This window comes from Rhincodon typus, chromosome 15, assembly GCF_021869965.1.
Source record: "Rhincodon typus isolate 14 chromosome 15, sRhiTyp1.1, whole genome shotgun sequence".
Lineage (NCBI taxonomy): Eukaryota > Metazoa > Chordata > Chondrichthyes > Orectolobiformes > Rhincodontidae > Rhincodon > Rhincodon typus.
In genome coordinates, this window is record NC_063346.1 from 60,378,544 (window position 1) to 60,392,818 (window position 14,275).

General features: G+C 45.0%; 1 protein-coding gene across 2 annotated transcripts in view; it reads left to right on the top strand.

Moving 5' to 3' along the window:
* necab2 (N-terminal EF-hand calcium binding protein 2) overlaps positions 1-14,275 on the top strand; it is a 121,661-nt gene that overhangs the window by 76,915 nt on the left and 30,471 nt on the right. For both annotated transcript variants that reach the window (XM_048605883.1, XM_048605884.1), the window contains exon 8: positions 2,659-2,738. In XM_048605883.1, coding sequence (XP_048461840.1) covers positions 2,659-2,738 — 80 coding nt within the window. The remainder of the gene's footprint in view (positions 1-2,658; positions 2,739-14,275) is intronic.

The following is a 14,275-nucleotide window of genomic DNA, read 5'->3' on the forward strand; positions in this document are numbered from 1 at the left end:
CTGTGCTCAGTGTGGGTCCCAGGGTAAGTGTGAGTAATAGTGACTGGACTAAATGTGGGCCCCAGGGTGAATGTGAGTAATAGTAACTGTGCTCACTGTGAGTCCCAGGGTAAGTGTGAGTAATAGTGACTGGGCTCAGTTTGCATCCCAGGGTAAATGTGACTAACAGTGACTGTGCTCAGTGTGGGTCTCAGGGTGAGTGTGAGTAATAGTGACTGTGCTCATGTGGGTCTCAGGGTGAGTGTGAGTAATAGTGACTGCGCTCAGTGTGGGTCCCAGGGTAAGCGTGAGTAATAGTGACTGTGCTCAGTGTGGGTCCCAGGGTGAGTGTGAGTAATTGTGACTGGGCTAAATGTCTCACTGGGATTGGGGTAACAGTGTGTTACAATGAAGGGTACCCTCTGTGCCCTGCCCACTCAGTCCCTCGCTGTGACCGTGAACTCTCATCCGGTGAGAGTCTGCGGTGCCTGGATACAGGCGTGTGATTGGCTGAAAATCGAATTAATTTACTCCACTGAATAGAAACATTCACATCATCAATTTCAACATTGACAGCTCTGGGTAAGGCAAATCTACCTGGACATTAAATTAAAGTGGGTAGAGGAGTGATTGCTTTGAGTATAGTTTAATTATGTCAGTCAGTGTTAGTGTGTGGGTTTGATGTTTTCTGTCTGTAGCATGTGGATAGGTTTTGAAGGATGTGAAATGAAGGAGGCATCAGATTAAGAAGGTATAATTGTTAAGTGATGACACTTCTAATCTTGTTATAATGAAATCAGTGAAGTACTGATATTTTGCACTAAATATTTTATACCATACCTCTCTCTGACTCAGATTTGGTTTTAAATTGTTTTACATTGTACTTACTTACAGAGTGTGATACTGTGTGTGGGAGGAACAGTGGTGGAGGCTGCTTTAAGTGCTAATTTTTAACAATCATTCACATATCATTCTGTCACAGTGATGGGTGATCATTTTCTGCTGAATACAATCAGTTTTCCGGATGCTTTCTCCTCCAGATCTTTATTACACCAGCTTACTTTGAGCTTGGTCTTCACTCTTACTTGGCGTTATCCCTACAAAGGAGCACTGCAATTGACGAAAACATCCCAAGAAATTAACCAGGCGTCCCTGAAAGTGATGACTGCTTTGAAGCACTGTTGGAGCCCTGAGGACAGATGGCTGTTGGATAGACACGCCAGTTCACTAGGCTCTAGAAGCTGCTCCTCAGGGTGAAGACTGTTGGCACGGTGCTATGTAAACGTAGGAAATGACAGGGCCTGCTCGGGCTAGTGTGGGAGAGCTTAACCACCTCCTGGTCCAATGAAAAGAATCTCATTTCGTTAAAGAGATATAGCATGTTAGCTATTGGTTATCAGTTATATTGCGATGGTCAACAGTGTTCCTGGGGAAGGCCAAATGTTGGATCTCACTCAATTAAGATCTGAAGCTGTTCTGCCCATAAGTCCATGGGGCATCTTCATAAAGGCTGGTGCTTTTGGCACACTGCATATTAACCATTTCAGGCCCTTGAAATGTGCCTTGCCTTCATTGCTCAGACCGTTGAGTTTCGGAGTTGGGAAGTCATGTTGAGATTGTACAGGAGGTTGATGAGGCCGCTTCTGGAGTACTGTGTGTAGTTCTGGTCTCCCTGTTGTAGGGAAGATATTATTAAGCTGGAGAGGGTTCAAAAAAGATTTACCAGCATGTTGCTGGGAATGGAGGGTTTGAGTTATGGGAAGAGGCTGAATAAGCTGAGAATTTCTTTCCCTGGAGTGGCAAAGACTGAAGGGTGGACCTTATTGAAAGTTATAAAACCATGAGGAACTTGGATAGGGTGAATAATCAAAGTCTTTTTCCTAGGGTGGGGGATTTCAAGAATAGGGAGCATATTTTTAAGGTGAGAGGAGGAAGATTTTGAGAAGTCATGATGGGCAACATTTTTTTTTACACAGAGTGGTTCGTGTGTGGAATGAACTTCCAGAGGAAGTGGTGGATGCGGGTACAGTTAGAATGTTTAGAAGATATTTGCAAACGTATATGAATAAGAAATCTTTGGAGGGATATGGGCCAAGCGCAGGCAGGTGTGACCAGTTTAGTTTGAGATTATGGTCAACATGGACTGGTTGGACCAAAGGGTTATGGAACAATGGTTGATGGGGCAGACATTTGAAGAACCAGAGGAGTTACCGATACAAAGAGGAATGAGGCACTGGGGGGATTGAACATGAGGTTGACATGATTTTACATGGGTATTTTGAGTTTGTGTGCATTGGTATGGTATCAGTAGCAAACAACAATATTACTGCACTATGTATTCGTAGCATTATCCGCCGTGGGAGTGTTTGATGGGGACAGTGTAGAGGAAGTTTCGCTCTGTATCTTGTCCCATGCTGTCCCTGTCCTGGGAGTGTTTGATGGGCACAGCATGGAGGAAGTTTAACTCCGTATCTTACCCTGTGCTGTCCTGAAACAATTCCAGGAAGGCAGGGGGCTGAAGTAGAAAAATCGATGAGTGCAGAGCAGGGAGAAAGTTGAACCAGGGAACCAGGGTAGAATCACATCAGTTCACTCCTGGGGATCTGGTGGAAGTATTTTGTGTATTGTTTTATTTGGATGGGAATGTTTCTAACTGGGATTGTATGTGTTCCCCATCAGCTTTCCCAGCCGGCAGGGAAGAAGTACTTGAATCGCAGATCAACAGATTGGCTGAACTGATTGGCCGCCTGGAGAACAAGGTAAGAACAGAGGAGGGGTGGGGGTTGGGGGGTGGGGTGTCTGATAGCTGCCTTTTCGGTTGTCGATTGTCCTTGTGAGAATGACTGTCATTCAGCCAACAACAGCCTTATCCCTGTGTCAGGAGGCTTAGGGTTGAGTGGCACGGTGGCTCAGTGGTTAACCACAGCGCCAAGGACGCACGTTCGATTCCAGTCTTGGGCAACTGTTGGTGGGCAGTTTGCACATTCTCTCTGTGTCTGTGTGGGTTTCCTCCCACAGCCCAAAGATGTGCAGGTTAGGTAGGCTAGCCATAGGGAAATACAGGGATAGTGTGGGTGGGATGTTCTTTGGAGGTTAGGTGTGGACTCAATGGGGCTACACTGTAGGGATTCTATGATTTGAACCCAGGAATCAAGGCTACAATGCAAAACAGTACTGAGGGACTGCTGCAAGGTCAGAATGAAATGTTAATCTCAGGGCGACACAATATCAAACACTAGAGGGCTTCTCCCCAGTGTCATTTGCTAATATCGACCTTGCAAATAAAATCTGAAAAAAGGAACACTGTGGGTGCTTGCTGTGCACATTACAGCAGTGACTGCACTTCAAAAGGCTTTTATTGACCATGTAAATGCTTTGGGATGTCTGGCGGTGAATGCACAACATTTCGGTCTTGGCCACTGCAGTTGTTGAGATGCTCATATTTGGGAAAGGGAGGAGTGGAGCGTTTCAGTCAGAAATACTCCTTCAGGTCTGCTTGGGAAAACAGCTCGCTCACTTGCACACAGCTATCTGGATGTCACCGGTGGGGTCGGCCCACCATCGCACTCAGTGGAGCCGGACCTTCCCTCTACATGACTCCCCCCAAAATGCAGGGAACCGTCCTACCACACTCGTACACATGTCCTCCCCAAGAATAGGCTTCCCTCACCAGCTCAGACCCGAACTTTCAGCGAAACTCCTGCAGAATGGTTCTCTCCGAGAAGAGAGGAGACTCCTGCTCATCTCAGTAAACACTGACAACACCCCACTAACCCCATCCCCGCCTGCCCCCTCTAGTGAATCTCACAGCACTCCTTGGCAGTTCTTCTGAATAGCCTGGCAAACTTTATCACTCCAGCACGGTGGCTCAGTGGTTAGCACTGCTGCCTCACAGCTCTAGGAACCTGGGTTCGATTCCACCCTTGGGTGACTGTCTGTGTGGAGTTTGCACATTCTCCCTGTATCTGTGTGGGTTTCCTCGCACAGTCCAAAAATGTGCAGGTTAGGTGGACTGGCCATGCTAAGTTGCCTCATAATGTCCAGGGATGTGGGAGCTCCTCAGAGAGTTGGTGCCTCTTCTATACTGCAGAGATTCTATTATTCTACTGCCACTGTAAGTGAAACTTGTTTGGCTGTTTAGCTCATGTGGGATCTTGCTGTGCATGCATAGCTACTGTGTTTGCTATGTTACAAAATTGACTACTCTTCAAAGAATGAATGAAAGCAAGCCTCAGTTATATTCTGTTGAAATACTCTAGGGCATTGAATACAGTTCCCACTCCAGCTTGTGTCAAACACAGAACAGGACAGGGCACAGCACGGGGTTAGATACAGAATAAAGCTGACTCCATACTGTCCCCATCAAACATTCTCGGGATAGGAATAGCACAGGATTAGATACAGATTAAAACTCCCTTCACTCTGTCCACATTAAATACTCCCAGGAAGGGCCAACATTGTGTTTGATACAGAGCAAACCTGCTTCTATTCTTTTAAATTGAAAGTAAAGCTCACTCTATGCTGTCTCCATCAAACACTCCCAGGACAGGGATAGTACGCGGTTACATATAAAGTAACGCTCCTTCTGCTCTTTTAACCAGAAAGTAAAGTGCCCTCTATGCTGTCCTGATCAAACATTCCCAGGCTTGTACTCATCACCTGAAGAACACACTCCTAACCGCAGTCAGTTCTTTTCGTATTCCTGGTATTACTTTATCTGAATGAAAAATTTGAGATGTTGAATTTGAGCCAGTACCTGTGGTGAACTGAATGGCGATCGTCCAAAGCCGTTATAGAATCTGTCTAATCAGAGGGAGCAGCTCAGTTCATGTGAAATATTCATAATGAAAGAGGCAAGGGTGGGAGCCATATGTCTTAAAATACACTGGGAGGAAGTGGGTAGGAGAGGACTCTGGAAATATTGATCTCATTTGTGTAAACATCCTTGAAGGAGCAATGTCAAAGATAGGACAGTATGGTAGCTTTAACCCATACAGGAAAAATGGAGCAAGGACAGGTGTCAACTGAAGTCCTAATGCTAGGAACAGTCTGGGCTGAGATGAGGAGAAATTTCTTTATTCAGAGAGTGGCGAGCCTGTGGAATTCTCTGCCACAGAAAGCAGTTGAGTCAAAAACACTGAATATTTTCAAGGAGGAGATTGATATAATTCTTAGGGCCAAAGGATGTGGGGAGAAAGTGGGAACAGGGGACTGTGTTAGAGGACCATGCTGAATAGCAGAGCAGGCTCGAAGGGCTGAATGGCCTGCTCCGGCTCCTATTTTCTATCTTCCTATATTTGGGCTGATTCGGAAAACTCAACATTGCGGAAGACAGGTCACCTTGGAGTGATTTGACTGAAATGTTTAAGGAACGCTTAGCGAGTAGCCATTAGAGCATAGTGTGTTCATGTACTGACTTTAACAAGGCATTTGATGAGACTTGGAATAAGATGTGGCATCAAAAGGAGCTGCTTAAAGAATTGAAAAGGAAGAACTGTGGTCGCTGAGCAGCACTCATCACCAGCACACTTGCAAAGTGCTCAATCAGTAGAAATCTTCATGAGAAGTGAAATCAAGCCTTTTCTGAAAAGCATTATTACGTCTAATGATGTGAAACTCAAAGTGTTCCTTTCATCTGATGAAGGATAAATCACTGCCATTTTAAAAGGAAACTTTTCACTTTCTGAAATTACTTTTTAAACTGTTCCGGGGACAAATGGTAATGTTCATTATGAGCCAGCACCGTTAGCCCCATGCAGCTATGATTGTTACTAACTCTGGGGCTCCAGCATTTTATTCTGTCTCTCTTACTGCAATCCCACATGATCATTTTTTTGCACTAGATTTCCACTAGCATCACCCAGATTCAATGCTGCTGCTGACACCCAGGAGTGGACCTTATGTACCTTATTAGGGAGAGAGCAATCTTCTTTATTCAGTATCAATACAGTGTGGAGCTCTAGGAACACAGCAGGCCAGGCAGCATCAGAGGAGCAGGAAGGTCGACGTTTTGGGTCGGGACCCTTCGTCAGGACTTTATTCATTTTACTGCTGAAATATATTTCAGGAATCATAACCCACAGCCTGGAATTACAATTTCAGGTGCACGTTGGCCTTTCCACTGTTTGAAAAGGACAGAAAATAGCTCTGTGGACATAATAGGGGAGGCGATGGCCTTGTGGTATTAATCCAGAAACTCAGCTAATGTTCTGGGAACCGAGGTTTGAATCCCGCATAGGTAGATAGTGGAATTTCAATTCAATTTAGAAACAAGATCCGGAATTAAGAATCTACTTACATAAAACAATTTGCCGATTGTCGGGAAAAACCCATCAGACTCACTGACATCCTTTAAGGAAGGAAATCTGCCATCCTCACCTGGACTGGCCTACATGTGACTCCAGACCCACAGCAATGTGGTTGACTCTCAACTGCCCTCTGAAATGGCGTAACAAGCCACTCAGCTCATGGACAGTTAGGGATGGGCAATAAATGCTGGCCAGTGAATGAAAAAAAGAAGAAAATCTTCAGGTGAGTCTTTTTGCATGAAATGCACGAGTGTACGGCAGAGTTTTCAGTGAGAGCGATCAAAGCTTTCTGCTCTGCATGCTGCGGAAAAGAACAACCACACAATGTTCTGATGACTAACTCAGTCTCCATCTGAGGAAGCGTCACCAGACCCCAGATACATTAGCTGTGATTTCTCTCCACGTATGCCACCAGACCTGCTGAGCTTTTCCGGCAACTTCTGTTTTCGTCTCAGCCTCCAGCTGCCTCCTCGGGCAGGCCCCAAGGGAATGTTTCGAGGCTGAGCAGAAATGATCCACACGGTGCCCCGTTCAATATTTATCCCTCGACCAGCGTTGCTGGGACAGCTGATTTCGCGGTGGAGATGGTGGTGATGACGTCTGTGGGATCTTGCTGTGCACCTCCCGGCTGCTGCATTTCCTACCCTACATTGACAGCCGTCGTTCTGTCAGCCGTCGACGGTCTTCAGAATGTCGTCGAAAACGCTGCGGAAATCCTTTGCTCATTCCCATCGCATTAATGACACCGTCTGCTCGAGGTTCCCCTTCTGAGCTGCTCTTCCTGAAGCCAGGTCCCAGCCACCCACAACACACCAAGAGTAGGACAAGAAGGTGCCTCCTGACTCCATCCCGCCTACCGACTGGGAATTGAACCCTGTTTTGTTGGCATTGATCTGATTCCCGCCAGCCCCTTGACTCCTGCCACTCACCATGGAGTTCTGAGTTGCTGCGGAAATATACACTTTTCCCTACATGGCGTAGCCCGGATGGTGATGGAGGAACTTCAATTTCTTTCTGAAGTGGGGTCACTGGACTCGAAACGTTTACGTTGCTTTCTCTCCATAACGGTGGCTCAGTGGTTAGCGCTGCCACCTCACAGTGCCAGGGACCCCCAGGTGATTCGATTCCGGATGATTGTCTGTGTGGAGTTTGCACATTCTTCCGGCGTCTGTGTGGATTTCCTCTGGATGCTCCAATTTCCTCCCACAGTCCAAAGGCGTACAGGTTAGGGTGGATTGGCTGTGCCCGGGCTAGGTGGGTTAGCCATGGGAAATGCAGGGTTCCAGGGATAGGGTAGGGAGGTGGGTCTGGGCGGGATGCTCTTCAGAGGGTCAGCGTGGACCAAGTGGGCTGAACGGCCTGCTTCCACACTGTAGGGATTCTATGGCTGACCAGGAATCTGTCCCATTCTTACTGCTTGATACTGGCATGTGTTGGAAGAACTTCCATAACCAGTGCTCAACTGTTTTGGCTGCATTGTGAGCACACCTGCTGTTGTAGTATTGCTTGTTGAAGGTTGGTCATCCCAGCTCCAGGACATCTCTGCAGGAGTTCCTCAGGGTAGTGTCCTAGGCCCAACCATCTTCAGCTGCTTCATCAATGACCTTCCCTCCATCATAAGGTCAGAAGTGGGGATGTTCACCGATGATTGCACAATGTTCAGCACCATTCGTGACTCCTCAATTACTAATCTGATCAGGTCCAAAAGCAGCAGGATCAGGATAATATCCAGGCTTAGACTGACAAACGGCAAGTAACATTCACAATATATAAATGCCAGGCAATGGACCTTTTCCAACAAGAAAGAACATATCCATTGCCCCTTGACATTCACCATCACTGAATCCCCACTCTTAGCACCCTGGGGTTTACCATTGACCCAAATTGAACTGGACTTTTCGTATAAATACAGTGGATTCATGGAGAAGTCAGAGGCTAGGAATCTTGCAATGAGTAACTCATTTCCTGACTGCTGAAAGCCTCTCCATCGTCCACCAGGCACAATTCAGGAATGTGATGGAATACTCTCCAGTTGCTTGGTTGAGTGCAGTTCCAACAACAGTCAAGAAGCCTGACACCATCCAGGATAAAGCAGCCGCTTGATTGGCACCACATCCACAAGCATCCACTCCCTCCACCACCAACGCTCAGTAGCAGCAGTGTGTACTGTCTACAAGATGCACTGCAGAAATTCACCAAAGATCCTCAGACTGCACCTTCCAAACCCATGACCACTTATATCTGGAAAGACAAGGGCAGCAGATTCAAGGGAACACCATCCCCTGCAAGTTCCCCTCCAAACCACTCACCATCCTGACTTGGAAATACATGGCAGTTCCTTAATTGGCACTGGGTCAAGATCCTGGAATCTCCTAACAGCATTTTGGTTTATCTACACCAAATAGCGTGTAGCGGTTCAAGAAGGCAACTCACCACCACCTTCTTTAGGGCAATTAGGGAGTGACACCAACATCCCATGAGTGAATTTTTTAAAAAGATTGTGGAGCGAGACTTGAACACAGAGCCTGTGCTCCAGAGGCAGAGATAGCTACATATGGAACCACATTGCTTCCTTCTCAAGATTAGTCCCTTCCAAATGTACCTGGTTCACAGGGTTTAATGTGCTGCTCACTTTCTTCTTGTACAAAACACAACTGACACCACCCATCCCAGTCTTAGCCTAACACAGCAGAATTGGATAGGCTCAGGTCAGAGATCCCTTTGCAAACGCCACCCAATTTTACCTGCTGTTGACATCTGCGCTCTGAGTTTGGTCTGATGCACAGTTAAATCAGTTGGATGTGTGAACAGCCCATGAGATGAGGTTCTGTATTTGATGCTCTGAAATGTTTATCACAGTCTCTGAATCATAGAATCGTAGAATCTCTACAGTGTGGAAACAGGCCCTTCGGCCCAACAAGTCCACACTGACCCTCAGAACATCCCATCCAGACCCATACCCCTATAACTTACCTAATCGACACATCCCTGAACACTGTGGGCAATTTAGCATGGCCAGTCCATCTAAACTGCACATCTTTGGACTGTGGGAGGAAACCGGAGCTCCCAGAGGAAACTCACGCAGACACAGGGAGAATGTGCAAACTCCAGACAGACAGTCGCCCGAGGCTGGAATCAAACCCAGGATCCTGGCGCTGTGAGGCAACAGTACTAACCGCTGAGCCACCATGCCGCCCCAGAGCCAGGGTCAAGGACCCACCTCAATGAGCAACCCACTGTGTGCCAGGCTGCGCCACCTGTTGTGTTGTTTATGACTGTCAAAACCAGAGAAAATAAATAATTGTCATTAATCTCTCAATTAACAATTTTAATCTCAGTTAATCTTGGCTCTAATTGCACAGTTAATTGGTACAGTTGCCGCATCAGTCTCTCTCTCAAATGTGTTTCATTGCTGAGTCTGCTATTAATACACAGAATGATATAGAAAATAGGAACTCAGCAGATTATTATGAAAAATATTCTTGTGATACCGCTGCTCAGTTTGACATTAAATATAATTAATCAACTTTCCATCCAATTAACTATGAGACAGTTTTAAAAATAAGTAGGTCCCACATTCACAAGCTCTTTCCAGTTGCCTGGAACTTTATTTGAGTTTAATCTGTTGAATATTGGCCTACATTAGCAAAATTAACATTCATACTTGCTTCGCAGAATCTCAACATTGTTACAATGCAGAAAGAGGCCATTCAGCCCATTGCCAGCATCATTACCTAGTACCTCTTGCCTCTTTCCCCATATTTGCTGCACACAATTTCTATCCCAAATAACCATCCAATGCTCTCTTGAATGCCTCATTTGGCAGCTCCATCTCATTTCCAGACATTTCATTCCCTAACTTGCCCAATTTTCACCTTTTTTTCTTTCTTCCCCTTTTCGCCTGTTCATAAGGATGGTTTTCCGTTCGGCTTTTCCCTTCATCAAAAGTAATCTGGCGTCTTTCTATCTGACCACTTCAACTGTCTCCTTCCCACCCTTGTACCATCCAGTATTAAGGGCAAAGCCCTGTCTTTATATCATATTTCTCATCCCCAGCTCCTGCGTGTTTCCCTTTTGATGCAGCAGTGCTGATGAGGACAGTGCAGAGAATCCGTACAGGAATTGTGTCTTTAATATGCAAGATGAAAAAAAAACCCAGAGGGATACTCAGTGAAATAAGAAAGTCGAGCTCCTTTGTTGTTCGAACCCTGGTATAATTTTGAGCTGCAGCTATTATTAATGTGCTGGAGTTTTAATCGCCAGAATACAACTGTTAATTAACGTAGATGTTAAAATATTTACTGACAGTCCCTCATGTAATTTGAATGGAATGACACCCCCCAGAGTGTCAAGTGTCGAGAGGTCAAAATGAGTGAAGTGCCGGGAATTTTGAAGAGCCAGGTGCTCCAATCTCCTCCCATGGTAACAAAATTATGAAGGCTGATTGTGATCTGAATGGGGATAGTTTGGGAAAAGGGAATGTGCAACGAGACCTGCGTGTCCTTGCACACCAGTCATCAAAGATAGAGCAGGCAGTGAAGAAGGCAAATGATACATTGGCCTTCATAGCAAGAGGATTGGAGTACAGGAGCAAGGATGTCTTGCTACAATTGTACAGGGTCTTGGTGAGGCCACATCTGGAGTATAGTGCGTGGCTTTTGTCTCCTTACCTGAGGAAGGATGTTCTGGCGATGGAGGGATTACAGCAAAGGTTTTCCTGATTCCTGAGATGGTGGGGACTGATGCATGAAGAGAGATTGGATCAATTAGGACTAATATTCGCTGGAGTTTGGGAGAATGAAGAGGGATGTTATAGACATCTATAAAATTCTAACAGGACTAGACGCAGGAAGGGTGTTCCCAACAGTTGGGGGGAGTCCAGAACCAGGGGCCACAGTCCAAGGAAATGGGGTAAGCCACTGAGATGAGAGAACTTTCCTCACCCAGAGAGTGGTGAGCCCATGGAATTTGCTACTGCAGAAAGCAATTGACATTAGAACATTGCAGGATTTCAAGAAAGAGTTGCAATTAACACTTGGAGCTAAAAGAATCAAGGGATTTGGGGAAAAGTGGGAACGGTCAATAGAGTCAGATGACCAACCATGATCATATTGAATAGTAGAGCAGGCTTGTGGGGCTGAATGGCCTACTTGTACTTCTACATTCTATGTTTCTTCATTGCCAAAACATGGGGAGCATGTAAATGGATACAGCTTCATGGTTTCAGTGGGAGTTCAGGAGAATCTGAATGGGATTTCTAAATATTTGTGATTTTTCACAGCATCCTTCCTCCTATTACTCTTGTATCTGAGCTATTGGCTTGCAAGGAAAATTAAATTGATGCTCATGCCTTCAGGAATTAAATGCTTTCATATGGAATGTAGCAAGCGAGACATTTTAGGAGTTAAATAATTCAAGTGTGATACCGTAGGTAAAAATCCATTTCGAGACAAGGATTTCAGTTGGCCCAGTCTAAAGTCGCTGCAGTGACCTATCAGCCAACTTCTGTGGGATCTCGCAAATCCAGAAAAAAATTGGGACTGTTGCTGGGCACATATGGCTCTGCACTGCCCTGGGTTTGCAGTTTTCCATTTGGAGATCAAGGTAGTCTCTAACAGATCTGCATTACTTTGGTGAGAAATCCTGCAAGATACAGCAAATTCAGGGGTGGGGAAGGAGAAGAGAGAGATTCCAAGAATGTGAGCAATTGGTCAGTGGTAGTTTTTTTCTTAAATTCATCCTATTTACCCTTTTGTTTTAAGTGATATGTATTGATCAAGGCATACAAAAATGTCTGCAAAGATTTGCTTTTATAATACACTGTGTTTGCAAAGATAAAATGCAGACAAGCTTCTTGGGAAAATCCAAGGTTCAGAATGATCAGTGCTGCCTTGGAAGACTTAGGGGTTGGATCTTCAGTGACATCTTTGTTGAACCATTCCATTTGTGTCTCCTCAAATTCACTCAATTAGTGGCACAGTGTCTCAGTGGTTAGCACTGCTGCTTCACAGTGCCAGGGACCCGGGTTCAATCCCACCATCGGGTGACTGTCTGTGTGGAGTTTATACATTCTCCCCGTGTCTGTGTGGCTTTGCTCTGGTTTCCTCCCACAGTCCAAAGATGTGCGGGTTAGGGTAGATTGGACATGCTAAATTGCCCATAGTGTCCAGGGATGTGTAGGTTAGGGTAGATTGGCCGTGCTGAATTGCCTATAGTGTCCAGGGATGTGTAGGTTAGGTGGTTTAACCATGAAAAATGCAGGGTAGGGGGGGTGAGTCAGTGTGGACTTGTTGGGCTGAATGGCCTGCTTCCACACTGTGTTGATTCTATGAGCTGTTATTCTACCTCTCTTTGCTACTACAGATACAGATGGCTGAGTTCTTTTCCTGCTGTCTCTGTTGCGGTGTGATGACAGGAGTCTTTGCTGTGACTCTTTGTTCTACAGCATTGTCATCCACAAATATGGCATTACCTTGTATTTTCTTCCACAATCTGAAGCAAAAACTATAATCTCGGAATTATTATATCACACAGCACTGAGGGAGGCCTCTAGGTTCTTTGTGCTTGTACTGACTGTTTGAAAGAGCAATTCCATTAGTTCCAAATCTCTGCTTTCACCCCAGAGTTATGCAAATGTCTTTTTTTGTTAGGTTTACAATTGACTCTGCTATTTTGCTGTCTGCTTCCACCACTCTTTTTGACAATGTATTCAAATCTGTAACACCTCACTGCATTGAAAAAAAATCACTCACCGTCAATTCCAACTGCACACCTTCCGCATTGGTTTTGCCAATAACCTTGTCCAAGCAGAGGTGATGGGTAGCGGTATGCCTGGCAGGTCAGTGTGTTTCGGCTTTCTTGGCAAAGTGAGGTGCTCGATGTCTTCATAGCCGAACCCCTCTCCCTGATCGGGGGCTCACTGTTGAAATTTACCCCCACCCTCCTCCTCATATCGCCTCTCCCTCCTTACCACACTCTTTGTTCACCTCTCTGCTATATCACTATGACAGGGTTGGAGAAGATAGTCAGGGTCCTTTGGTTTTGACAAGCATTGACTTTTATTTCAACTTTGTAAAATGCTAACTATAGCCTGGCCAAGACTTCAGTTGCAGTACAAAGCTGCCGGAGAGAACTGTCTCCTTGTAGTCATATGATCAAACATCACTTCCCAATTATCTCATTTACAGATTCTCATTAACCCTTTATCTCTTCTGGCCAAGACAAGAGAGCTCCATACTTATTGGGCTCCTGGCACTTTGATCTGTGCATCTGCATGTGTCCCAGCAATGGCCACAAGTTATGAAACTTTATTGAGAGTGACAAATATACTCCCTTACTTGCCTGCTGCTGCTTCTCCACCATACTACCTCCAGTCCATTATAGCCAACCCTTGACAACAGACTGTCATAATTTTTTAATTTAAGTTTAAGACAGCAGCATGAGACCCATATTTCTCACCCTCAAGTTGAATGTGAAATTCCATTATGTTCTGATCACTCTAATGTGGAGGCTCCTTTAATATGAGGTGAATTATTTCTACCTTATTACTTCTTTGAAAGTCTGAAATAGTCTGTTTCAATGATGCTTCCACAAGGTTTGTTTCAAAAAAATAACAATTGTTCAGAATGTACTCTCTGAAATTATCCTATAGGCTGATTTTGTCAATATAATTTGACTAATCAATATAAAGATTGTGCTGCAGTGGCTATATCACTACCTCTGAACCAAAAGGCCCAAGTTCAAGTCCCACCTGCTCCAGAGGGTGTGTCATATATGTGTGTTTATATAAATATACCGTCTCTGAACAATTTGATTAGGAAATATGTAAAATTACCCATAATTATTGCCATTCATTTTACAAACCCCTGCCCCCATTTTTAATGATTTATGGGTCAATACATATTTATAGTTCTATAATGTATCCAGTGATGGAAATTTCCCGCCAGCAACATTTCTACTGCTATTTCTTATCAACACCCACACTAATT